General features: G+C 38.2%; 2 protein-coding genes across 2 annotated transcripts in view; one reads left to right on the top strand and one right to left on the bottom strand.

The window, feature by feature from the left end:
• The window catches only part of OPN3 (opsin 3), a 59,176-nt gene extending 58,851 nt beyond the window's left edge, over nt 1-325 (bottom strand). The window contains 1 exon segment of the mRNA XM_027122479.1: nt 59-325. Within this exon segment, the coding sequence (XP_026978280.1) occupies nt 59-325 (267 nt within the window).
• An 8,650-nt stretch (nt 326-8,975) lies between these two features.
• WDR64 (WD repeat domain 64) overlaps nt 8,976-27,922 on the top strand; it is a 152,920-nt gene continuing 133,973 nt past the window's right edge. Inside the window, exons 1-2 of the mRNA XM_027122460.1 lie at nt 8,976-9,120; nt 15,233-15,363. Coding sequence (XP_026978261.1) covers nt 8,976-9,120; nt 15,233-15,363 — 276 coding nt within the window. The remainder of the gene's footprint in view (nt 9,121-15,232; nt 15,364-27,922) is intronic.

The following is a 27,922-nucleotide window of genomic DNA, read 5'->3' as shown; positions in this document are numbered from 1 at the left end:
GTCACCCACTCCGGCCAATGCGCGGGCAGCTAGATGCCGCTCGGGGCCCCTTCCCCGCCCCCGGCGCGCCTCGTAACCCCGCCCCTTCCCGCCATTGTAGTCCCGCCGCGACGCGCCTTGTAGCCCCGCCCCTTCTCGCAGTCAGCGGAGTCCCTGCTCTCCAGGTTCCTCTTCCCTCGCCCCCTTCCGGTACCCCGGCCCCACCCGCCCAGTCAGTGAGAGACGGGAGGCACCTCAACCACCGTGATTCCTCACTCCGCAGCTTCCCCCCACCCAGCTGGAAGCCCTCTTGGCGTTCACCACCCACCGACTCATTCAGGAACATTTATGGGCTCTTGGCTCACCACGTGCTCATGAGGGGTTTACACCGTCCTTGGCTTCTCCCTTCCCAGGAAGCTGTTACGACCCGCTGCCAAACGGAGTCGCACACTTAATGCAAACCCAGGCCACACCCCAGGCCTGACCATATTGTCCTTCCTGTCCTCCCTGAAGTAGCAGTGGATACACCCTGTCGCTAAAGGCCCTCACTGTGGCGACCCCCCAGGCTGCGCCCTCAAGCTCCAGACCATATCTAGCAGGTGCAGAGGTGGTGCTATACTTGAAGCAGCACATTTCCTCTGGCCTTTTACACAGTGAAAACAGAGGGCAAGTCAAGCACAGGTCCGTGAACTGATCAGTCTTTGCAGGGCTGCGCTGCTGCCTCTGCACAGGCCCCAAAAGGGCCCGAGGGGATGCAGTCCCTAGCCAGACCTGCAGCCTTTCCTGGGCACTGCTGGCTAGCACAGGGTCTGTGCAAGGGCAAAGTAATTGCCCTCCACGAAGGTGTGTGCCTCCTCCCATCTCCATTCAAAAGATCGGTAGAGAATGACTAGCCTCAGTGAACCTCCATTACAAGTTCCTTGGGGGGTAAAATCTGATCGTCAGGGTGCATTGAGCAATAGCTGAGGGGCAGTGTGCTCCATCCTTAAAATCTTGACTTGTCACTAAGGCTTCCAATCTGGATTTGTCTGTGAGACTGACTTACCCACTTCTTTAAAAAACTCATTTAATTTTGTATTTTAGATTTATGCAACCATTTAACAAGTTCTGTTTGTTTAATGTCTATGGCATTTACTGACTAGTCCACAGTAAGGTCTCAATAAATATTAGTTGAATGAATGAAGGAGGACTCATATTCTTTCCTAAAGCATTCATTCATTCATTCATTCATTCATTGGTGCTGAGTCCCTGCTCTCACAAAGCTTACATCCTGGTGTTGTTGGGAGAACAGATGATTATCAAATAAGTACATATGTAGTGTTGTGAAATGTGACATAAAGAAAAGTAAAGCAGAGAAAGGGTATTTCGGAGGGAGGGGAGAGGTTGTTATTTTGTACAGTGTGGTTACAGATAGCCTCACTGAGTACTGCAGGTACAGGGTAGATGTAATGGGGTGGGACTGTGCTTGGCATATTGGAGGAAAAACAAAGAAACCAATGTGGCTGGAGTGGAATGAGAATTATGAAATAAGGGCAGAGAAGTAGGTGAGCAGTGATTGGCCAGATAATACAGGTTCTTGACTATTTTAGTAAAAGGACTTTGGCTTTAGAGTAAAGTCCAGGGCAATGCCTAAGCAAGAGGAATAATATCAGTGAAGGAGAAAAAAGGGAATAAGAGGCTTCTGGCAAATGTTTAAGAATTTTGATAGATTTATTTTTATAATACAATGAACTGTTAAGGTTATTTATTATACTCGACAGAAACGGGTAATGATACTACAAATATTATTCACTTTGTCAGTAATGATATATGTTTCTATTCATTTTCAGAATTATGTAATCGTAGGATAATGCCAAAAATACTACAACTTAAAAAGCAAGTGCAGTACTGGCATAAGGACAGACTATGTAATGAATAGAGATTTCAACAAGGATGCCAAGACTACTCAGTGGGGAAAGGACATTTCAATAAATGGTGCTGGGAAAACTGGATATCCACATGCAAAAAATGAAGTTAGAACCTTACCTTATACCAGATACATAAATTGACTCAAAGAGCTAAACTTAAATGCTATAACTATAGAATTCTTAGAAGAAACAAAACATCTTCATGACATTAGGTTCAGCAATGATTTCTTGGATATGACACCAAAGGCATAGGCAGCAAAAGAAAAAATAAATTGTACTTTTGTTCATCAAAATGAAAAACGTTTGTACACTATCAAGAGAGTAAAAAGACAACACACAAAATAGGAGAAAATATTTTCAAATAATATATCTGTTAAGGGATTAATATCCAGAACACATAACTCATACAACACAACAACAAAAAGCCAAACATCCCTAATTCAAAAATCGTCAAAGGACTTGAATAGATATTTCTACAAAGATACACATACAAATGGCTGATAAGCACTTGAACAGCTGATCTTTAGTTATTAGGGAAATACAAATCAAAACCACACACCCACTAGGATGACTATTATCAAAAAATAAAAACAACAACAACAAAGAAACTAAAAAGTGTTGACAAGGATGTGGAGAAGTTAGAACACTGCTGTGCCGCTGGTGAGAATGTAAAATGGTGCAGCCACTGTGGAAACAGCTTGGCGTTCCTCAAAATGTTAAACACAGATTTTTCATATGATCCAGCAATTCTGCTCCTAGACGTTTGGCAAAAGAATTGAAAACAGGGACAGGAACATGTATTTGTACACCAGTGTTCATAGCAGTAGTATTCACAATAACCAAAAGGTGGAACTAGACCAAATGTCCATCAACAGATAAATGGATAAACAAAATGTGTTATGTACATACAATGGAATATTATTCAGTCATAGAAATAAATGAAATTCTAATACATGCTACATCATAGATGAACCTTGAAAACATTATGCTAAGTGAAATAAGCTAGACACAAAATGACAAATATTACAGATTCCTCTTATACGGGGTACCTAGAATAGGCAAATTCAGTGACAGAGAGTAGAATAGTAGTCACCAGAGGCTGAGGGGAGGGAGGAATGGGGAGTTAGTGGTTAATGGGTACAGACCTTCAGTTTGGGATGATGCAAAACTTCTGGAAATGGATAGTGGTGATGGTTGCACAAAATTGTGAATTACTTAATGCCACTGAATTGTACACTTAAAATGGTTGAAATGGTAAATTTTATGTGGTGTGTATTTTAGTACAATAAAAAGCTTATGCCAATTATGCCTGCATCTCACTCTCTCAAAGTAGGAGAAGTACAGTGTCTGCAAATGTAACCGATTTACTGAGTGAGCTGGACTCAGTATAGTGCAAGCAAAAAGTAACTTTACTGTCTCTGGCAGTACTCATTTCAGATATATTCTTTCCACTTATTCTTCACTGCCCTTCGTTGACATTTTATCAGTTCTCAAAGCCTTTCTGCTCACTTTCAAGTAATATAAAGTCCAGAACATTGTAATAATGAAATGTTAAAACTCTTGGAAAACTCATCTGTCAACCCTCCAAAACAGAGCCTGCTGTAGCCTGGAGAACTTCTGGGGATGGGGGTTGAGGAAACAACAAACTTAGCTTCTCCTGTTTCCTTGACCACTACCTTTAGATGCTGCTCTGGGCCCCCCTCTGAGATTTTGAGGAAAAATCTTCCTTGATTGATAAAGTTGTCATCTGATGTTGGTGCCCTCTGATTATAGCAGATTTTCAATGCTGTGTTTTTCTCTCCTGGGGTGATTTGTGGGATCTCTAGAGGACTGAGGTCACTGGAGATATTTCTCCCACAATTCCCTCGACAGGGGCAATGCCTCTGTCAGCTGGCTCCTTGGGTCTACCTCTCAGATCCTGGTTAGGGGCCCTTAGACCCTACAGGCAGTGCTAAGATGACACAGCTTGGCTCTTCTACTCAGAGTCTTGCATCCGGCCCTCTGGAAATATGTATGCATCCTTGCCCTACCAAATCCTGGATGTGGCCTGCTGTTGGAGAACTGGCCACAGACTGTCCCCTTCAGTGCCAGTTGGGTAGAAAGAAGTGGATAAAAGTTATGGTCACTTGACTACTCTAAAATTTTTCTCTAAGGAAGTGCTCACCAAGGGTCTCCTCAACCTCTTAATGAACGTGCCTCCTCTTAAGTATTTTGAAGGTGAGAATAGACTCATCTGTGAAGAATCGGTTTCTCAGTGCCTCCACTTCTCAGCCCATCCTCCTACATGGGCTGTAGAGCACTTTTTCTAGAATGGGGGGATTCCTCAAGCGGAGCCTCTGGCAAGACAGAAAGAAGGCCATTTTAATACCTTCCCACTCTGGAGCATTAAATCATCACAACCCTCATATTCCAAAAAAAATCTTTTACAGAGTATGAGGGTGTGAATGGAGACAGGTTTTATCTGCCACTCTTGCTCAGATTCACTGATAACACTTAGCCTTCTGTGTCATGCACACGTCAGCTAAGAGGACTCTTCGACCCTTACTCAACTGAGTAATCTCCTTCCAAGGGCTGGAACTCATCCTTCCCTGACATGTCTGAACTGTGATTCCTAGTGAGAAGCAGAAAAAGCCTTGAAGAAAATCTGGCCAAATATATCTGAACAATTTCTGGCCTTAGGAAACATAAGTTAGTGAATGATATTGAACTTTTTCAAAAAAGAAAATCTGGCATACCTTCAAGTTCTGAATGTCAATTCTCTTTGTGCATACAACTTCTCAGATGTGTGAGATGTAGGGATCAGTTTAATGAAAATTGGGTACCTGTCCACATTCCCCTCCCCCCAAATACATACATTTGTTTTAAAATGGAATCTTGGGACTTCCCTGGTGGTCCAGTGGCTAAGACTCTGTGATCCTGATGCAGGGGGTCCGGGTTCGATCCCTGGTCAGGGAACTAGATCCCACATGCCACAACTAAGAGTTTGTGTGCTGCAACTAAAGATCCTGCCTACTGCAACTAAGACCCGATGAAGCCAAATAAATAATTAATTAGTATTTTTTAAAAAATGGAATCTCATTTATAATCTTGCTCTATAAAGCAGAGTTTGGGTGACAAAGGAGTTATAGAAGAATAATCATTCAATTTCTTAAAGGAACTGGTTAGTGAAGTTATGATTAATGTATATCTATCTCTAGCTTTATCTCTATCTATATATACATATATTCTCCACAGCAGTACCCATTATAGTGAAATTTTGGTACAATGGGGACAAAGAGAGCATTTATAGGTTTCCTGAGGTGGGGGGGTCGGGAATAAAATAAGTTATGTACAAAGGATCAGAGATCAGAATAGCTTACAATCAGCAACAAAATCTGATCAAAATAGACTTCCTCTAATAGCAACACCAGAAGCAAAAAGACAGTGGAATGTTATCTTCAAAACACTGAAATAAAGCAATTTCCAGCCTGGAATTCTATACTTACCCAAATATCATTCAATGCAAAAGAAGATTAAGAATATTTTCAGATGGGTAAGGTATCAAACATTTATCTTCCAGGCAAATATTTCTGGATGCAAGCCACCAAAATGAGGGAATAAACCCTGGAAAAGTAAGATATAGGATAAAAGAGAAAAGATAAGGGAATTTCCAAAGTGATGGCAAAGGGAAATAACAGTATGACAGCTATGCCCTGATATATATGACATCGGTTTTGGCTGTAACTCAAGAGACAGACATGCGGAGGAGAGTTATCAAGGTATCTTCTGCTCTTGTATTATTTTTTTATCTTGTAAATACCTGGGTGAACATGGCCCAGATTCTTAGCAGTACCTGGCTGGCCAGCATCATGCAATGTTGAAGCTCCTGCCTGCCCTGCCACACGCACCAGTCAAGAATTCTCATTTCATGCCAGAGGGGTCCTTCGCTTACTCATGTTGATAACTAGAGTTGACTAGGGTGAACTCAGAAGCAGAAAAAGCAGAACAACCTATTGCTTCTGGCAGGATTTCTACCAGATATCTGGTGCCTGGGCCACGTCACAGACCAGCTGAGGACCTAACTATAGGCCTTATGTCATGGCCTTGGTCACTGACTTCCACACACAAGATCTTATAAGACTCATAGAAGCTGAAGCCAAATAGCTCAGGGAAATCATTCCAACTATTTTTTTTTAAACTAGAGCCTTTCTCTAAGAGTGGCAATATTATTTCTTTCCTTACACAGCTAGATGTATGCTTGCTTCTGAATTTTTATATCAATCACCTTCACAATCATTTATATGTAAAAAAGCAATTAATAAAATAATTAAATATTTGGTTGAGAAAAATAGATGGAAAAGAAAAAATATATACTTATGAAGGATATTAGAAACATGGGGACAGATTTATGAAAGAATACATTAATATTTAAATAATGTGCATGATTCTATTGAAACTGCATACAATTATCAAAGTATGTGGCCTGAGCCTAGAAGGAAATATTCTAAAATCAACAATTTTGTAAGAGGGGTGGGAACATGAGTGATATCTTTTAAGTTCTTTAAACTGATGGTTATATCATTTTTGCAATTGAGAAAATACAGGTACCACTGCATCCTGTAGCTCTAAAAATGGCCACAATAATCGTGAATTGCTCCAGCTTATACTTTTAAGATGTTCCCAAAAGCCACTGCCATAATATGCATTTATACTTGCTGTTTCCACAGTCCCTCCTCCCACCCTCTCTTTGATCCACCATTCCACTGAGATGGTGTTTCTCAAGGTCACCATAATGCACATTCCAATGGTTAATCATCAGTTCTCACCTTATATAGCCTATCATTAGTATTTGGCACAGTTTGCCACTCCTTTGTATTTTAACGCTTATCTGTAAATACTTCAGTATGTAGCTCTTGTCGATGAAACTTAATCAATAGTCAATCTATGAAAAAAATGGAAAATTTCAATTTTAGCCAAATTTGAGAATTATAACCCAGGAACAGCATCTGAGAAAGCTCCAAGAACTTTTCCGCCTGTTAGAAGTCAAGGCACAGTTCTTGTGAAGTTTTTTGAGACAGAGGGCTGTACATTAAATGACATATTATTGACAGTTTACACAGTTCAGATCTAAGCGTCACTGTGGCCCCTTACAAGATGAAAAAGGAGTGTTATCTTTTAAGGGGCTGTTTTTTTTGGTGCTAGGAGAATGTTGCTCTTTCAGGTATTTCTACTGATGGGGAAGGTTTGGTCAATGCATAATGCAGATACACAATGCACAGTAGAGGACAGAGAGGAGGCCAATGGGCAGAGAAATATTTTATGTTTAAATTTTTCTTGTCTTGCCATAAAATATGAATTTTATTTCACACTCTAAAATATATCACATAACAATAATATAATATATATTTATTACATCTAAAATAATGAACAGTAACTTCTCAGTATCATCAAATATCTTAGTCAGTGTTCCAATTTCCAATTATCTCAGACATGTTGGAATTATTTTTCAGTTTGATTGTTGAGTCAGGATCTAAATACAGTCCACATACTATGACTAGTTGGTGTGTCTTTAAAGTTCCTTTTAACCTGCAGGTTCTCCTTCCTTCTTTTTTCTTCCCATGCAATTTCTTTATTGAGTAAACTGATAGTCCTTCCAATGTCTCCTTCCTTTTCAAAACACTTTCTTCTCTTGGTTTCTGAAATACTCCTTTCTCTTGGCTCTTCTACCTCACTGGCCACTCCTACTTAGTCTCTGTCAGTGGTTCTTTCTGATCACTCTGACCTCTGAACACTGGCATGCTCAGGGTTTGGTCCTCAGTTATTTTGCTTCTTCAAGGAGATCTCATCCAGTCCAGTGGCTCTGAATACCACCTAAATGTTGATGATTCTCAAGCTCTCCCCTGAACCCTGGACTTTTATATCTGAGTATTCAATCTCCACAATTGTTTATCTAATAGACATCTCAAACTTAACACATCCCAAATTGAACTCTTAATTCTTCCCCCAAAATCTGCTCCTCCCACTGACTTGCTCCCCAAAAATGAGTAACTACTCCATCCTTCCAGAATCCCTGGAGTTATTCTTGATCCTTCTCTTGCTATCACACTCTCATCTAATCTATCAGCAAATTCTGTCATATTTACCCTCATACAATCTGACATCTTAGCCCTACCTTCATCACTAATATCCTAATCTAAACCACTATTAACTCTTACTTGGATTATTGAAATTGTCACCTAATTTGTTTCCCTGCTTCTATTCTTTCTCTCCTTCAGTTTACCTCCACAAAGCAGCTAAAACAATCCTTTTCAACTGTGAATCAGATCATATCAGTATTCTACTCAATAGTAGATTAGGGATTACTGTATAGACTGTCCTTACAAATCTGCTCCCTGCCCCCCGACTCTCTGACCTTATCTCCCCACTTCTCTTCCCCATCCCACATCACCCCTGTCACATGATCTCTTCGCTGTTTTTCAGATACGTGAAGCACACTTTGATCTCAGGACTTTATGCCTTCTGTTCTTGGAACACCCTTCTACCATTTACCCACATGGCTTGCTACCTTTCGTCCCTCTGGTCTGTGTCCAGATGTCTTTCTATTAATGAGGCCTTCTCTGTGCTCCCTAACCCTTGTCCTTTGACTTATCCCCACCAGTTTCCTTACTTGGTCTTTACCCATTTTTCTTCCCTCTTAGGCAGTGTATACACACACACACACACACACACACACACACACACACACACACACACACAATTTGTGGGGGAAGAAATCTCAATCTCCTCCTTATGAAAGAAGGATGATGTTACAGATATATTATGATGCAATGAGGACCATATGCATGACACTGGTAACATTATGAGGTCAGGATTTTTACTGAAATGTTTGCCTGTATGAAATGCATTAGACCAAAGTCAGTGTTTCTCCCTGCTAACATCCTAGTGGCAGCAACTCTTATTCCTACCCACAGTATGGGATTTTAAGATCAAAGGAATGAGACCTAGGGCAAAAATTGAGGTAACAGGGAGACATTGTAACAACTGGAAAGTTTTCTAAGTTGGCAAATTTACATTATTTCTGGACAGAAATAAAAGATTCCCTATGTCCCTATGGATGTCAGGGAAGAAAAACATTTCAACCTTGCACTTCAGGTTAGCAATTTCAGGACAGCCTTGACAGGGTTTGAAAAATTGGTTGAACGTATAGCAGCCCAGAAAAGAGATGAAAGAGCTGGCTTTTTTATCCAGAAAGAAGGTAAGATCAGTGATCACAGGGCAGTCCATTTGGGTCCGTTGATTAGACCTGGGAAAAGTTTTAAGCCATCATGGAGAAGCAACATAGCTTAATAGCAAAGACATTGAATGGGGGGCCTCAAGTCCTCGTTCTGAATCTGTCCTTGAATAGCTAAGCGGACTTAAGGAAGCTCTTTTCATTTTTCTGAATGTTAGTTGACTCAAGTATAAAATTAGGGGGTTGGATTAAATGACATTTAAGCGTTCTTCTGTGGGATCTACCATTTGATGGCTCACTGATTGCCTTGGGACTCTCAGTAGTGCATAGTGACCATTAGCAAGCCACATGAGCCACCTGCCATCTCTTTACTTAACGATATCACAAGATCATAAAGACTTTTATAAGTAAGGCAAAGTTTTCTACCTTACCATGATTCACTCTCTGGGTCTCTCCCCATGTCTTTAAGCTAGAATAATTTCAAGCATGAGAAGGTAAGGGAAACAATGAACAATTGTCTGCCAGGATCATTAGCAGCAGATACCAACACAGAACTGAAAGTACAGCTCCATGGTCAAGGTTGAAGGGGAGTGGTGTAGTGTGTAGCTTCAGAGCATTGAGGACAGCAGTGAATAGCAAGGCTTAACAGCAGAATAAAAGGCTAACAGAACAAATCCTGCTGTTGTGAGGAAAGAAGCAGGGCCCACATAACTGCTAAAGGGTCAGCATGGCCAGCCTTTTAATATGCCAGGTTGTATAGTCATGAATAAGTGAAACTGTTGACTTTGGGTGTTCAAACCCAAAATGGTATTATTTGAATAGCATTTAAGAATTTACAAGTCACTTTAATAAATATAATTTAATTACTTCTCATAACAATTCTAATAGACAACTACTACTATTATTGCTATATCCCCATTTTATTTGTTAAAAAATGAGAGGTACGGTTAAATCATCTCTCAAGTCATTCAATTCCTAAGCGTTACAGCTGATTCAGACCTTTCAGATATGCTTTTGTTAGATGACAGAGAATTTGGCTGGGCTTTCTAAACTACTCAATAAGCTTTCATTTTTCCCTAGTCAGTTTGTTTTAACTCTCTGTATAACTGATTTTCCAAACCCTTGCCACTTTTTCTGAATCCTCTACAGGAACTCACCTCCATTCAGTCAAGCTTCCAACATCATAAGTGAAAGCAAAGCCAAAAGGCAAGAATTCTCTCAAATTCCCTTTCTTCCACTTCCAAATTACCTGAAGCAGCACCTGTCCTTTCTTCCAGCCCTCTTCCCCTCAAGAGCTATCACCTTGCTGCAACAACTGCAAAACCTCCTTTTCCACTGGCTTTGTCTTCTAAAACTAAAATTCTAAAACTAAAACTAAAATTATAACCATGGTCCTGACCTTGACTTTCTCTTCCTTTTAAGCTGTATGTCTTTCCTTTGCTTCTCCACTAAATTTCCCCATAGTGTCACCACTTTGTTTTCAATCAACTCAAGTCTGGCTTCCCTCATCACTTTGCTGAAAAAATGCTTTTTACCTAGGTATTCACCTGCCAAATTCAATAACTTGTTTATATTTTCCAGCTTACTTGGCCATTTTACTACATTAACAGTTAGCTGCCACTGTTTCTAGAAATGTTCTCCTTCAGTGTCTCTCATCACACCACTCTCTTCTTACTTTTTCCTCTTGTAATTCTTTCTTTGCCTCTTTTTTTCTTGAGCTTTGCCTGTGTTGTCTCTCAGTCTTCTAGCAGAGACATCATCTACCTAGTCTCCTAAGTCAGGTGTCTTGGTATAAATTTTGACTATTTTTTGGTATTTCACTCTTGGGTTATTATAGCAGCCTCTTGATATAATGGTCTTCTTGCCAAGAGTTATTCCTTTCTGTATACTTCTGCAGGGAGATTTTCCTTTAAAAATCTGTTTTGAATTGCCACATTCCTGGCTTATTAGCTCACCCTTAAATTCCATATACATTAACTTGGCATCCAGGTCTATTCACAGTCATCCCTTAACCTACCTTTCCAGCTTCAGCTCCTGGAAGTTCCCTTCATGCACCTCTGCCCTAACATGAATCTCTCAGCATTTCCAAGCATGGCAAACTCTTAACGACTCTGATTTTGCACGTGTCATCCCTGCAATGTGTAGTGCATTTCCTCCCATTTTTGTGCCTATAAGCTCTTGCTCATTTTTCAAGACCCAAATCAAATATCACTTCTTCATAAAAACTTCCAAACTTTCCCTAAGCAAAGCCATCCTTAGAACTTTTGACACATTTTATTGACATCACAAGGAATATATCTACTAATCTTAAGCTGCAGAAATTTATATACATGTGAGTATTAAATACCTGCCCATTCTTTCCTGCATTGAACTGTGAGTGTTTTGAAGGTTTTGTAACCCCAGGGTTAGCCCAGGGTCTGAAGCCAGGAAGTATGCCTTAAAGGTGTGCTAAATTAACAAGTTAACCTTGCTTACATTTACAAGCTTGCAATTACAAAGCCACACTGAAAATTTCCTTCTTCTGTAGTATATATGTTTGTATACACACACACACATACATATATATATATTTAGAAAGAGAGAACATATATATATATTATAGACATATAGATATATATTTTATAATATTTTATATTATAATTATACTATAATGTACTATAGTATAGTTTATATGTATATGTATATATATTAGATTTGATCAAAACTAAGTACTGCTAGATAAATTACCTTTATGACAGGGACTAAACTGAAAGGCTGAGAAGGGAGAAATGTAATCTGAACTTTGATCAGACTGCTAATACTGGCATACATTCATATTCCCTTATAAATACAGGACAATAATGTCTACCTCTCACCATAGGCAGGAAGCTAAGAACTAGAGAGAACATTTCTAATAGAATAGTTGTTTACCTCAAAAATGATACCAAGTACGTTGCAGGATTTCATCTGTACAATATTGTTCTTAAATCTTCTTGTCAATTACCCAATAGGATTAAAATCATCCCAGGAAAGGAAAGTCTTATCATCCTCATCCAGTGGCATTTAGAACGAGACACCTATCTTGTACTAGTTGGTATGAATTTAAAACAGCTAAGCTATTTGGATCTCTCATATGAATATCAAACTTAATATGACCAAGATTGAATGGTTTGTTCTCCCCAAGAATTATGGTCCTTATTCATTTGCCCCTGTTTTGGTAAATAGCGCCAACATCTGCTGAGTTTTGAAATTAGAAACCTGAGTGTCATTCTAGAACAGGGTTTCTCAACCTTGACACCATTGACATTTGGGGCTGGATAATTCTTTGTTCTGTATATGTGTATGTGTGTGAGGCCGGGGGTGGGGCAGGCTACCTGTGCATTGCAGAATGTTTAGTGGCATCTCTGGCCTCTACCCACCAGATGTCAGTAGCACCCCATCCCTAGTTGTAACAATCAAAAAATGTCTGCAGACGTTGCCAAATAGCCCTGTGAGAGAGGGAGGGCAAACACTCCGAATGGCAACCATTACAATAGAACCCAGCCTGTCCTTCAATCACAACTTTGTCCCCAACAACTTCCAAGCTATTAGCAAGTCTTGCAATTCTACTTCCAACCATATCTCACCATCTCAGTGCTATCTCTTTGATGCCTATACCACTTATCATCCAGTTGATGACACTTTCAAGAGTGAAAGGGGTGTTATTAATAATTAAGTTGAGGGACTTCCCTGGTGGTCCAGTGGTTAAGACTCCATGCTCCCAATGCAGGGGGCATGGGTTTGATCCCTGGTTAGGGAACTAATATCCCACATGTGGCAGGGCGTGGCCTAAAAATAATAATAATAAGTTGAGAAAGCAGGCATAAATGAGACTTCCATGGCAGCTCAGGTACCATCACCCTCAGTATCATCCTGGCCTAAGCCTCCACATTTGAAACCCGGGTTAAATGCACGAGCCCCTCAGTGATTTTATAGCTTTCACTCTTATCTCCTCACAGCCACCAGTGTCTTTCAAACTCTCTAGTGATATCTCACCATTATGCTTAGAATAAAATACAAACTTCTAACTCTAGCTTGGCCCTCCTTCCTCTCTGATCTCACCTCATGGTACTTTCCCCAGTCCTCACTATACTTCATGTCACTGACCTTCCCAGAATGCACCAAGCACTTTCCTGCCTCAGTGTCTTTGTGTTTGTCAGCCTTTGCCTAAAATCCTCTTGTCTACCTTTGCACATGGCTGACTCCTTTTGCTTATCAGGTCTCAGGTTTATTTATTTTTACCTGTCCTTAGAAAGGGATTCTCTCGGGTCCACCCCCACACACCAGCCACTAGATAGTTCTATCACAGCTCCCTATTGGTTTCCTTTTGAGCACTTATCTCACTCTATACTTAATGATTCTCAAGTTGTTACTAAGGTATGGCCTACATACAGTAAAGCACAGAAAGAGCACTAATCTTAAGTGTATAACTCGATAAATTTGAACATATGTAAACATACCTGTAGTTACCAACCAGATCAAGACAGGGAACATTTCTATCATTCCAGAATGTTCTCTCATGCCCTTTTACACAGATAACCACTAATCCAAACGTTGGATTGGATTTATCTCTAGTAATTAGTCTTGCCTGTCACAATCTGTAAATATTTTGTTCACTTGTTGATTTTCTGTTTCTCCCACTAGAATGTAAACTACAGAGGAAGGGGTCTTGTCTATCTAGTTTTCCATTCTAAGACCACTGTCTAGCTCAGTTCTGACACATAACAGTTGCTTAATGCATATTTGTGTCTAACTCCTTCTGGTCCTGAGACTCAATAGCTATACCCCAGTGAATCACAAAATTTTTCAAAATCAATATTCAGTCAATGGTGTGGTTTGTGTGCATGTCTGTTTACAGTGTCAAAGAATCAATCAACAATTGTTCTTTGTAGTGATTTTAATTTTGCCCATATAATAGATGGGAAAGTGGAAAGTCAGAGATATTAAGTTACTAGTGTGGCTCACAAAAATCAATAATTGACAAAGCTAGAGTCCAGATTTTTTTTACTCTGTCTAGCGTATGGCAGCATGGCAGCTAGTGATAAAAAGTCAGGCAAAGTCGGATATTATCCAAAGCTTTAGGAAATTTGACATTAATAAAAATTATTTCAAGGGGAGAGATTTTAGAAGAGATAGTGCAAAAGAGATTGGAGCCTTTCAAAGATTACAGTACAACTGCAAATGGTAAAGAGAAAGATGGAAGGTACCCAAACAATGACGGTAGATACGAAGAACTTTATTGAATGGGCTCTGCATTGAAAGGATCTAGATGAAGTGTGGAAAATGATGAATTACAAGGGTGTAGGGTCAGGAGAATCCTAGGAACCAAGGAACCTGCAGGTATGTTCTTACCATACCACTTCCAGTAACAATACCTTTGCTGAGACCTAAGAGGGAGTAAGGGGCAAGTGAAGGCTCAGGGTCTTTGGGAGTCCTGTTGAAAACTGGTATGGAGACCTGTCTTTCATGGGTTGAATGAATTCACCTATCTTTCCCTTAATATGTATCAGAACTCTATTATGATCTGAAGTCTCTCATCATTTACTCCTGCTCCCATTCTTCCTTTTTCATAGGAGTTTCCCCCCAATAAATCTCTTGCAATTCTGCATCTGTCTTGGGGTCTGCTTCTTAGAAAATCCAAAATGAAACACCCTTACTTTACATCATATGTAAAAATATGCTGAGATGAATTAAAGACATCATGTAAAAAATAAAGTAATAAAATTTTGGCAAGAAATAAAAACAAAAAAAAATTGCTCTTTGCTCACTTCTATCTTCCACTCAAGATTAGCTCTAGCAAACACTCCTGTTAGTAAAACTTTTTCCCAATAGGAAAGAAGTAATTCACTTTCTTATCTTTGTATTCCTGAACAAAATGCCTAAAATAATTGAGACAAAATCTATGGAGGAGATACTAAACACCAAAGTAAAATATTTTCTTCTAAGTAATATTCTAGCCAAGAGCCTAGTTACGTTCCCATGAAAAGATCTTTAAACTTTAGAAGAATATGGTTTTTATAGGTTGAAATAGATTAGAAAATGGGAAAAAAGCAGCTGAAAAATGCAATATATTTCTTTGAATTTTATGACAATGTTCTTGTATTTTGTTACAATGCAGATGCAATTGATTATGACAAGTTTTATGCGACCGTACAGGAACTCTTTGGTCCAGAAGTGAAGAATCAAGATGTGAAATGCTTTTACAGGAAACTCTGCAACAACCCTGATGCGTCTATAGACTGGTGTGAGGTAGTCATTTTTCATGTTTGTAATATGAAATCCACGTATTATTTTTCTTTGTTCAGCAAAAATAATTAAAGTGTTGCTCCCATAGGTGTTAAACCCACAGTGTGTGTGTGGCACATTTAAATGCCTATACCCATAAAGGTATGGCACTGCCCATAATTAAAAGAGAGTAAGGCAGACAGATGTTTGACCTTCATTACATTCTAAATGAGGTATTCTTTTTCAGTAGTGGCAGTTTATACAAATTTCAGTGTATCCATATTTTTAAGGGAAGAAAAAGGCTGAGGTTGACCAACTAATGTTTCCTGAGTCATTTTCTGATTGGTACAGCATTGACTCCTTAGATATCACTCTGGTGTTGTTGGAAGAACATATAGAAGCACGTTTGGTTGCAAAGTAATCTATGAACTATGGAAAAGGGGAGGGAAAGCCTCCAGTCCTCATTTAAACTCACAGAAGACTACATTCTATAGATTTGTTTCTAAATCTAAAAGGATTTGAGGTAACTTACAATTGAAAAAATTGCACACTGCATACAGAGTAATCAAAATGATTTTTAAATTATCTGGCTCTCTCTGAAAAATCAGTAGATATAGTAGGCAAAAGAAAAAGCAAGGATTTAATGGATTTGACTATCACATTTAAGGAGCTGGTAAATATGTATAAATAGAACTTTGAATCCAAGATATAGAAAAGATACATCTCAACTATATACAGGGCCATCACAAAATTGACCATGGGGAAAGCTAAAAGTAACATTTCAATAAATTCCAATATAATAAAATTATAAACCAATAATAAGTGATAGCTCAAATCCCCCAAACCAAGCAGACAAACAAATTCATCAATTAATTTTGGGAAGAAAATTGCAAACAAAAAATGTTTTTATTAAGCCTTTAAAGAACATGTAATTCCCACATTGAAACTGAGAAAGACCCTGTGGGACCTTCCCGGTGACAGAATCCTCTGTGTCCCTGCTAATTGTTGATTGGGAAAAGCAGCTGTAAAAATACACCATGACCTCCTAGGCCCTCCATGTAGAACAAAGAATAGGCCTTAGCAGTTAATGTTTGGGGAAGCAAAGAATGCAGAAACAAAATTAGGAGATTCAGGCAGGAGAGTAGCCATACTTAAGCAGTTATGGCTGTAACTTAAACAGTTAAACATAATAACTCAGTCACAAAGACTCCTAGTTCTGTTTCAACGGTAAAGATAAGTCTGAAGCACATTCCTAAGTTGTTCTGAAGATACTAAAACCCCCACCAGGTTAACTGTAAGTTAACCAGAAGTTACCTGCATCATTATGCCTCCAGCATGTAGCCCCCAGACTGGTTAGAACCAGAAAACTGAAAATTGAGATTCCAAGACATCAGCTAATCAGGGAATTGAGCACAAGCTGATCACACACCATGATTCTCTGCATCTGACTTATTTCACTTAGCATATTATCCTCAAGGTCCAGCCATGCTGTTGTAAACAGCAGGATTTCCTTTTATCTAAATTTAGCAACTTCAAGAAAGCATTTGACAAAATTCAACATCCATTCATGATAGAAATTCTTACCAAAGTGGGTATAGAGGAAACATATCTCAACATAATAAAAGCCATTTATGACAAACCCATAGCCAATATAATACTCAATGATGGAAAGCTGAAACCTTCCCACTAAAATCTGGAACAAGACAAGAACGCCCACTCTCACCACTTCCATTCAACATAGTATTGGAAGTCCTTGCCACAGCAATCATACAAGAAAAAGAAATGGAATGTATCCAAATTGGAAGAGAGGAGGTAAAAATTGTTACTATATGCAGATGACATGATACTATATAAAGAAAGTCCTAAGGACTCCACACAAAAACTACTAGATCTAATAAATGAATTCAGCAAAGTAGCAGGATACAAGATTAACATTCAGAAATTGGTTGCATCTCTTTACACTAACAATGAAAGATCAGAAAGGGAATGTAAAAAAATAATACCTTTTAAAATTGCACCAAAAAATAAATTAATTAATTAAATACCTGGGAATAAACCTGATCAAGGAGGTGAAAGACTTGGTGAAAGTCTTTCAAGTGAAAGACACTGAGAACTATAAAACATTAATAAAGGAAATTAAAGATGATTCAAAGTGGAAAGATATCCCATGCCCTTGGATTAGAAGAATTAATATTGTTAAAATGGCAATACTGCCCAAAGCAATCTACAGATTTAATGTAATCCCTATCAAATTACCATGACATTTTTCACAGAACTAGAGCAAATAATATTAAACCTTATATGGAACCACAAAGGCCCCAGAATTGCCAAAGCAGTCCTGAGGGGGGGAAAAAATTGTGGGAGGCATAACTCTCCCAGACTTCAGACAATACTACAAAGCTACAGTAATCAAAACAGTGTGGTGTTGGCACAAAAACAGACATACAAATCAATGGAACAGAATGGAGAGCCCAGAAATAAACCCACACACCCATGGTCAGTTAATCTTTGACAAAGGAGGCAAGAATGTACAATATGAAAAAGACAGTCTCTTCAGCGAGTGGTGCTTGAAAGTTGGACACCTGCATATAAATCAACAAAGTTAGAACACACCCTCATACCATGCACAAAAATAAACTATGGCTTAAAGACTTAAACATAAGACATGAAACCATAAAACTCCTAGAAGAGAGGATAGGCAATATATTCTCTGACATAAATTGTACTAACAATTTCTTAGGTCTATCTCCCAAGGAAATATAAATAAAAACAAAAGTAAACAAATGGGACCTAATCACACTAACAAGCTTTTGCACAGTGAAGGAAACCATAAAAAAAAAAAAAAGAAAAGACAACCTATGGAATGGGAGAAAATATTTGCAAAAGATGCAACCAACAAGGGCTTAATCTCCAAAATATACAGTTCATACAACTCAACAACAACAAATAGATATTTCTCCAAAGAAGACATACAGGTGGCCAGTAAGCACATGAAAAGTTGTTCAACATCATTAGTTATTAGAGAAATGCAAATCAAAACTACGAGATACCACCTCACACTGGTCAGAATGGCCATCATTTAAAAAATCTATAAATAACAAATGTCGGAGAGGGTGTGGAGAAAAGGGAACCCTCCTACAATGTTGGTAGGAATGTAAGTTAGTGTAGCCACTGTGGAAAACAGTATGGAGGTTTCTCAAAAAACTAAAAATAGAACCACCATATGATCCAGAAATCCCACTCCTGGGAATATACCCAGATAAAATTATACCCACCCCTATGTTCATAGCAACACTATTCACAATAGCCAAGACATGGAAACAACCTAAATGCCCATCAGCAGATAAACGGATAAAGAAGATGTGGTGTATATGTGTACAATGGAATACTACTCAACCATAAAAAAGAATGAAACAATGCCATTTGCAGCAACATGAATGCAAGTAGAGATTATCATACTAAGTGAAGTAAGTCAGAAAGGGAAAGACAAATACCATATAATATCACTTATATGTGGAATCTAAAATATGGCACAAATGAACCTATCTACGAAACAGAAACAGACTCACAGACATAGAGAGCAGACTTGTGGTTGCCAAGGGGGAGCGGGGAGGGGAGGGAAGGACTGGGAGTTTGGGGTTAGTAGATGCAAACTATTACATTTAGAATAGATGGACAACGAGGTCCTACTGTATAGCACGGGGAACTACACCCAATCTTCTCCGATAAAACATAATGGAAAAGAATATTAAAAAAAAGTATATATGTGTAAAACTGAGTCACTTTGCTGTACAGCAGAAATTAGCACAACATTGTAAATCAACTATACTTCAATTTAAAAAATAGAGAATAAAAAGAAGAAACACTTATTATTTCACAAGTGCCATAGATCAGGAGTCTGGGCACAGCTTAATTGGGTCCTCTTCTCAGTGTCTCACAAGGCTGCAATCAAGGTATTCTCATTTAGAGGCTTGACTAGAGGAAAATCTGTTTCCAAGCTAATTCAGAGAGTTGGCAGAATTCAGTTACTTGTTTTTGTATGACTGAAGGACTCATCTCTTTATTGGCTGGAAACTGGAGACTGGAAGATGCCCTCATGTCCTAGAGGCTGTCTGTAGTTCTCTGCCACATAGCCCTCTACATAGACAGTTCACAAATTTGCTTCCTCAAGGCTGGCAGTAGAATCTCTATCTCCGTAGTCCATGAAGACAGTCTTAAATAATATAATTATGAGAGAAACAGCCCATTTCATTTGCTTTATTCTTTTGGTTAAAAGCAAGTCACAGGTTCTATGCATACTCAAGGGATGGAGATGATACAAAGGTGTGACTCATTGTATGTGTGTGGTGAGGAGTCACATTAGGATGTGTTCACCAGAGATACTTAATAGGAATATATTTAATCAAGGATCATATTTAATAGTGAAATACTAGAAACACTCCCATTAAAGTCAAGAACAAGAAAAGGATGCCTATTATCACCACTAGTCTTCAACATTTTATTGGAGGTTGTAAGTAAAGAAAAAAAAGTGATATGTAATAATCTATGAAAAAATACAAAATTGTCATTATTTGTGTATGAAGTCTACTAGGCATATACAAGAGAATCACATTGTTAGCTATTAGAAGTAAGATGAAAGTTCAAGAGAATTCAATGAAGATAAACATGCAAGAATCAGTAACTTTCATAAACGTCAGCAATAACCCTTACAACACACACATAAAGCTAACAGGAAAAAAAGATTCATTTGCAAGAGAAACAAATAGCAGAAAATATTATGGGATAAATCTATTAAGGAATGTATAAGGTTATGACATTTTACTGAAGGAATAAGAGAAAATCTGGAAAATAATTGGGAGACTCAATTTGTAAAGAAAAAAATGGCCCGCAAATTAACTTATAGATTTAATAGAATTCCTCAGGGATTGGCCAAAATAGCAGAGTAGGAAGGTTCTGAGCTTACCTCATTCGATGTGCACACCAAAATTACAACTATTTAAAGAGAAGCTACTGATGTCTTTTGCTGAAGACTAGCAGAAAAAATCTTCTACAACTAAAGATATAAAGAAGAAACAACAAGATGGATAGGAGGAGTGGAGTCATGGGATAGTGAAAACCCATACCCCTGGGCAGGTGACCCAGAAATGGGAGAATAATCATAATTGCAGAGGTTCTCCCAAGGAGCAAGGGGTCCAAACCCCACAGTGAACACCCCATCCAGGGGTCCTTCACCAGGATGATGAGTCCCCGGAATATTTGCCTTTGAAAGTCAGTGGGGCTTACTTTCAGGAGAGCCAGAGGACTGTGGGAAATAAAGACTCCACTCATAAAGGACACACGTAAAATCTCACACACTATGGGACCCTGGACAGAAGCAGTAATGTGAAAAGAGCACGGGTCATAACCACTTGCTGATTTGGGAGAGCCTCCCAGAGAGGCAAGTTGCAGCTGGGACTCACTGAGGGGACATACACATGGGCAGCAGACAGTTTTGGGATCTCATACCATAATGAAGACACTAGTGCTAACAAGTGCCATTTTGGAATCCTTCCTCTAGCTTATCAGCAGGACCTGTCCTGTCCACCAGTCGGTTGGCACCAGTCCTGGGATGCCCCAGGCCAAGCAGCTAGCTGGGAAGGGACCCAGCCCCACCCACCAGCAGGTCGGCTGCCATAAGACCCCCTGAGATGTCAGCTGCCCCAGGACTCAGTCCCTCTCATCAGAGGGCCCAAGACATGGTCTCACCCACCAGTTGGATAGCACTCGCCCCAGGACCCCTGGGACCCCACAGCCAGCCATCGGACCCAGCCTCACCCACCAGTGGGTGAACACAAACTCTGGGAGCCCCAGGCCTCTCAGCCAGAGACCCCAGGACCCAGCTCTGTCAACCAATGGGTCAGCACTAGACCCAGGGCCGAATCTCACCCACCAGTGGGCAGACACCAAGCCTGGGACCCCCTGGGCCACAGCCCAACCCACAAGTAGGTGAATGCCAACCCCAGGACCACTAAGTCCTTACAGCCAGCCAGAGAGGACCCAGCCACCCACCAGCAGCTGGCAGCCTCTACACAAGGCAGGACCTGGCAACCAACTGCACTGGGAGCCAGCCACAGTAGACAGCCTGTCACAACAGAATGACCCACGCCACCCACATAGAGGGTACCCCTGGAGCATATACTCTGATGATCAGAGAGGAATGTGCTATTGGTCCTCATAGGATATTTCCTACATAAGTCCACTTCTCCAAAACTGGGAAATATAACCAACCTACAAAATACATAGAAATAAAAACAGAGCAAAATGAGGCAACAGAGGAATATGTTCCAGACAAAGGAACAAGATAAAATCTGAGAAGAACTAAGTGAAGTGGAAATAATATATCCAATAAAAAGTTCAAGGTAGGGCTTCCCTGGTGGTGCAGTGGTTGAGAGTCCGCCTGCCGATGCAAGGGGACACGGGTTCGTGCCCTGGTCCGGGAAGATCCCACATGCCATGGAGCAGCTGGACCCGTGAGCCATGGCTGCTGAGCCTGCACGTTCAGAGCCTGTGTTCTGCAATGGGAGAGGCCACAACAGTGAGAGGCCCGCGTACCGCAAACAAACAAACAAAAAAGTTCAAGGTAATGATCACAATGATAATCAAAGAACTTGGGAGAACATTGGATGAACAGAGTGAGAAGTTTAACAAAGAGTTAGAATATACAAAGGACAAAATAGAGATGAAAAACACAGCAATTAGAATTAAAAATACACTAAAAGGTATCAACAGTAGAGTAGATGATACAGAGGAATGTTCAGCAAACTGAAAGAGTAGTAGAAATCATTCAAGCTGAAAGGGAAAAGAAAAAAGAATTAAAAAAAATAACAGTTTAAGAGACTTCTGAGACATCAAGTATACTAACATTTGAATTATTGGGGTCCCAAAAGGAGAAGAGAGAAATGGGCAGAGAACATATGTGAAGACATAATAGCTGAAAACGTTCCTAATCTGGGGAAGGAAACAGACATCCAGGTCTAGGAAGCATAGAGAGTCCCAAACAGGATCAACCCAAAGAGGACCACACCAAAACACACTGTAATTAAAATGGCAAAAATTAAAGATTGAGAGAATATTAAAAGCAGCAAAGGAAAAGCAAAAAGTTACCCACAAGGCCACTCCCAGGAGGCTATCAGCTGACTTTTCAGCAGAAGCTCTGCAGGCCAGAAGGGAATGACACAACATATTTAAAGTGATGAAGGGAAAAACCTACAAACAAGAATACTCTACCCAGCAAGGCTATTATTCAGCTTTGAAGGTGAGAAAAAAGACAAGCAATAGCTAAAAACTTTCAGTACCACAAAACCAGCTTTACAAGGAATATTAAAGGGACTTCTCTAAGTAGAAAGGAAAGGGCACAACTAGGAATATGAAAATTACAAAAGGAAAAATCTCATTGGAAAAGGCAAATATGCAGCAAAAGTACTAGATCAACCACTTATAAAGGTAACAGAAAGGTTAAAAGACAAAAATAGTAAAATCATCTCTATACACAATAAGTAATTAAGTGATACTCAAAACAAAAGTATGTAAAATAGGATGCCAAAAGCAGTAAACTTGGGAGGGGGAGTAAAAATGCAGGGTTGTTAAAATGTGTTCAAACTTAAGAGATCAATAACTTAAAATAATAACATATCTGTCTAGCTATCTGGATATATAGATTGCTACATGTAAACCTCATGTGGTTTGGCTAACCACAAACCAAAAATCTATAATCGATACATGCACAAAAAAGATAAAGTAATTCAAAGATAATGTTAAAGAAGTCATCAAATCACAAGAGATCAAAAAAAAAAGGAACGGAACCAAAACCCCTACAAAACAACCCCCAAACAATGAACAAAATGGCAATAAGTACATATCTATCAATAATTACTTTAAATATAAGTATTTATATTTATAAAGTATAAAATGTAAAAAAATAAGTGTATTTTATATTTATTTATAAATACTCCAATCAAAAGATACAGAATTGATACAAAAACAAGACCAAAATATATGCTGCTTACAAGGGACTCACTTCATATCTAAAGATACACACAGACTGGAAGTGAGGGGATGGAAAAAGATATTCCATGCAAATGAAATGAAAAGAAAGCCAGTACAGCAATACTTAGACAAAACAGACTTTAAAACAAAACTGTAACAAGAGACAAAAAAGGTCATTACATAATGATCAAGGGATAAATACAAGAAGTTATAGCAGTTGTAAATATATACATACCCAACATAGGAGCACCTAAACACATAAAGCAAAGATTAACAGACATAAAGGGAGAAATTGACAGTAACACAATAATAGTAGGAGACTTTTAACACCCCACTTACGATAATGGACAGATCATCCAGACAGAAAGTCAGTAAGGAAACATTGGTCTTAAATGACACATTAGACCAGATAAACTTAATAGGTCTATATATAACATTCCATACAAAGGCAGCAGAATACACATTCTTTTTTAAAATTTTTGCAACTTTTAATTTTATTTTTTAAATTGAAGGATAGTTGATTTACAATGTTTCAGGTGTACAGCAAAGTGATTCACACACACACACACACACACACACACATATATATATTCTTTCAGATTCTTTTCCATTATAGGTTATTACAAGATATTGAATATAGTTCCCTATGCTATACAGTAGGTCCTCATTGCTTATCTATTTTATATAAGAATACACATTCTTTTCAAGTGTACATGGAACATTCTCCAGGACAGAGAAGGACAAATACTGTAATTTTTCACTTATATGTGGAATTTAAAAATTCAACAAATGAACAAATATAACTAAATAGAAACAGAATCATAGATACAGAGAAAAAACATGTGGTTTCCAGAGGGGGGGGCTGTGGGGGGAGGTAAGAAATAGGTGAGGGAGATGAAGAGATACAAACTTCCAGTTACGAAATAAGTGAGCCACAGGTATGAACTATACAGTGCGGGGAATATAGTCATAACTATATAATACCTTTGTATGGTGGCAGATGACAAATAGATTATCACGGTTATTGTTTTGAAATGTGTAGAAACACTGAATTTCTATGTTGTGTACCAGGAACTAACATAGTGTTGTAGGTCATTTATACTTCAAAAACAAACAAACAGAACTCATAGAAAAAGATATCAGATTTGTGTTTACTGAGGTGCGGGGTGGGATTAGGGAGAATTGGCTGAAAGTGGTCAAAATATACAAACTTCCAGTTATAAGATGAAGGAGTATTAGGGATGTAATGTACAACATGATAAATATAATTAACACTGCTGTAGGTTACATATGGAAGTTGTTAAGAGAGTAAACCCTAAGAGTTCTCATCACAAGGAAAAATACTTTTTCTACTTTAATTTTATATCCATGAGATGATGGATGCTCACTAAACGTATTTAGGTCATAATTCCATGATGCATGTAAGTCAAATCATTATGCTGTACACCTTAAACTTATACAGTGCTGTATATCAATTATATCTCTAAAACTGGAAGACAAAAATTAATAGAATTACAATAAAACTGATTTTTGGAATTAATACAGCTAAACTAATACATAGCCCAGCACACCAGTAATTGAATATCAATACAACCTTGTATTTTTGATAATTCTTATAAATATTTTAGGTTGCTTATGTTAATTGAAAAACTAACAAACTTCTGGTGAGCAATTACAAAGCCTTGGACACCTGTAGATGAGCATGAAGATTCTACTGTGGAGTATGTTTCTGAAGTATGTTCTTTTTTGCAAGAAATGAAAAGTAAAAGTATGTCTTTTACTTAGATCTGTACTTGATTATGACATCGAAAGAGAAAATATGAAAGCAAAATATATATGAAAACATCTAAATTAGGTCATGATAGACATGAAAAGGGGTTACTGGGGTACAAGTTTCATATGTCAAAGAGAATGAATTCTGATTGCTGAGCTTATGAGGGTTTTTTTTTCTTTCTCTCTTCTTTCTTTCTCCCTTCCTTTTTTCCTCCCTCCCTCCCTTCCTTCCTTCCTTCCTTCCGTGGTTTGTGTGCTTGAATTTCGAATGCAATAGTTTCAGACCACTAAGAATGCAAAAATGAATGTATAACAAATAATTCATGTCAATATCAATAATTTATGCCTTTCAGGAAGTTACATAAGTCTGTTTATATTATATTACACACTTAGATTCAGGAAATCAATGCTCTAAAAATGTCCCATAATGACAACAAATGAAACACAGTATAGTTCATTTTTACATGGAATTCTACATCAGCTGAGAATTTGGCCTCTGTGTATTTTGTAGGGATATCTGTTTTGAGGAAAGATAATTATGTTACAAATTTTTGTTGTTACTGTAAATAAATAAAGCACTTTCTTGTCCTTGTAAAAAAACAAAACAAAACAACCCCAAAAAACAAAAACAACAACAAAAAAAACTAAATTCAGACTTTTCATGGTGTAGATGAGGAAATTGAGCCTCAGTGTCTCCCTCATCCATTCCTTCTTTTTCTCCTTCTCTTTCCCTTTTCAGCTAGAACATCATGATCATCTTACTTTTTTTTCCAAAACCTCCCATGCATGTTCTCATTTAATCTTCACAACAGCCCCATGATGTAGATTATGGAGGATAATATTATTGCAATAATAAAGAGGAAGAAAATGAAGCACAGAAAGGTTAACTGACTTGTCTAAAGCCACACAAAAAAATTGGTTTCGGTCTTGGAGTTGAGATTTTCTCCCTCTCTATATAGCAATTTCAAATTACATTATCCTGTTACATCCCTTGGGTTCCTATAAATTATATGCAAGTTTTAGAAAAATTTGTGACCAGCCTCTGGCACACTGTATGTATATGAAGAATAACTTTGAAAAAATGGTGCAGGAAGTTTTTTATTTTTCTGTCATTTTCCTCACAAACTATCTGTGCCAGTGCTCCTAAGAGGCATTTCTATTTCAAGCCATGTGACCTAGCCTTTCTGGGCTTCAGATCTGTCATCCGTAAAATGGAAATTCAATGCTGGAAGACTAATTTCATTTCAGTGTGAAATGAAATTAGTCTTTTTTATCAGACAGTCAATCTTATCAGGTAGTACAAACTAGGTTTATTCTTTTGAAGTCTGGCACAAACATACAAACCTGATTGGATATAAATCTCTTTGTTGTACCAATGGCACAAAAAGGTATACTTTCTTTTCCTAGGTTTTAGATGCAAATGTACTTGAAAAAATTGATACTTATAGAATAATGAAACCTTATAACTCAACTATCATCTGGACCTGCCCCTTTAATTTATAGTGAGAGAAATTAGATGTAAAGAAATCTAAAGAAATGTGATTGTCTTAAATTTATAAAGCCAGTCAGTAGAAGATTCTGGTATTGATACAATCGTCTTTTCCTACAATAGTGTGTTAGTCTAAATTTCCAGTGGGCAATTCATAAACATGTTCCTTCCAGGAGCACACCCAGTTAATTCAAAGAAGAGCCATGTAGCACCATCTGGGATGCCTATAACTGTGTTCCCCCAAAGTGAATTTAAAATGAACTACTATAAATCTACAACTATTTGCTGACTTCAAAAATGTGAAAAGAATGCTCCAGGATAGGTTAAAAAATGAGTTGCCTACTGATTTTTATTTTCCTCTGCTTTTTATTTTCTCCAAATATTCTACATTGAACATGTGTTCCTTATGTAATCCGAAAAAAAAAAAAGTGTAGTTAAAAAGATGGATTACTTAATGCGTGGAGCAAGCCCTTGAAATAACAAAGTTAAAATAAAATTAATACTCTAAAGCATCATTAATAGTCATAAAATACTCTAAGCATGTCACAGTTACTAGACTGAAATTTAAACTACTGAAAGAGAAATTTGACATCCATGAGGCTATAGCCCATCACAAGAAAGGAGATATTTTCTCCTCTTTAAAAACATTATTTGAAACATTTCCTTTCAAAATGTAATAACTTTAGCTGTCTCTTCGGAAGGAGTTTATCTGCTATAATGTCTCTTAAATTTTTCCTCAATAAATTTTAGTAATTTGATGTTTTTAGTGTTCCTTGGAAATTGCTTATGGTAAGCATTGTAGTATTGTGTCACTATAAGCTTAAAAATAGCAAAATGTATGATTTCCATAAGAGCAGATGTTGTACAGGATGGCACCTATCATAGATGTGACTGTAAACCACATGTATGACAGATTGCATGGCTGATGTGCCATCTGGGAAGGAAGCTAAGTGCTCAGTGGACAGTTTTGAACTTGCAAAGAGGACATTAACGTGGAAATATTAATTCCCTTTGTCATTTCACATTATTATCTGAAAATTCTCTCACACTATTATCTGAGGTTAAATTGGCTGCTAATATTGGTGTTTTTGCTGTATTTTGCACAAATAACTTACTGTACTGAAATGCATTTATAAAAGGAGGATGTGATAGGCAGAATGCTAAAAAGGTGTCCCCCACCCCAGCTACCTGCCCCAAGATTCCTGTCCCCTGGTTATCCAATCAAATATCAAAGTAATTTAGGTACTGCTGTGAAGGGACTTTGCAGATGCAATTAAGATGACTAATTAATTACCT

The sequence above is a fragment of the Aethalodelphis obliquidens genome, unplaced genomic scaffold (genome assembly GCF_003676395.1).
Source record: "Aethalodelphis obliquidens isolate GAN/ISIS:26980383/991018 unplaced genomic scaffold, ASM367639v1 scaffold24, whole genome shotgun sequence".
Taxonomy (NCBI): Eukaryota; Metazoa; Chordata; class Mammalia; order Artiodactyla; family Delphinidae; genus Aethalodelphis; species Aethalodelphis obliquidens.
Note: the sequence above shows the minus strand (reverse complement) of the source record. Positions and strands in the feature narration are given on the sequence as shown.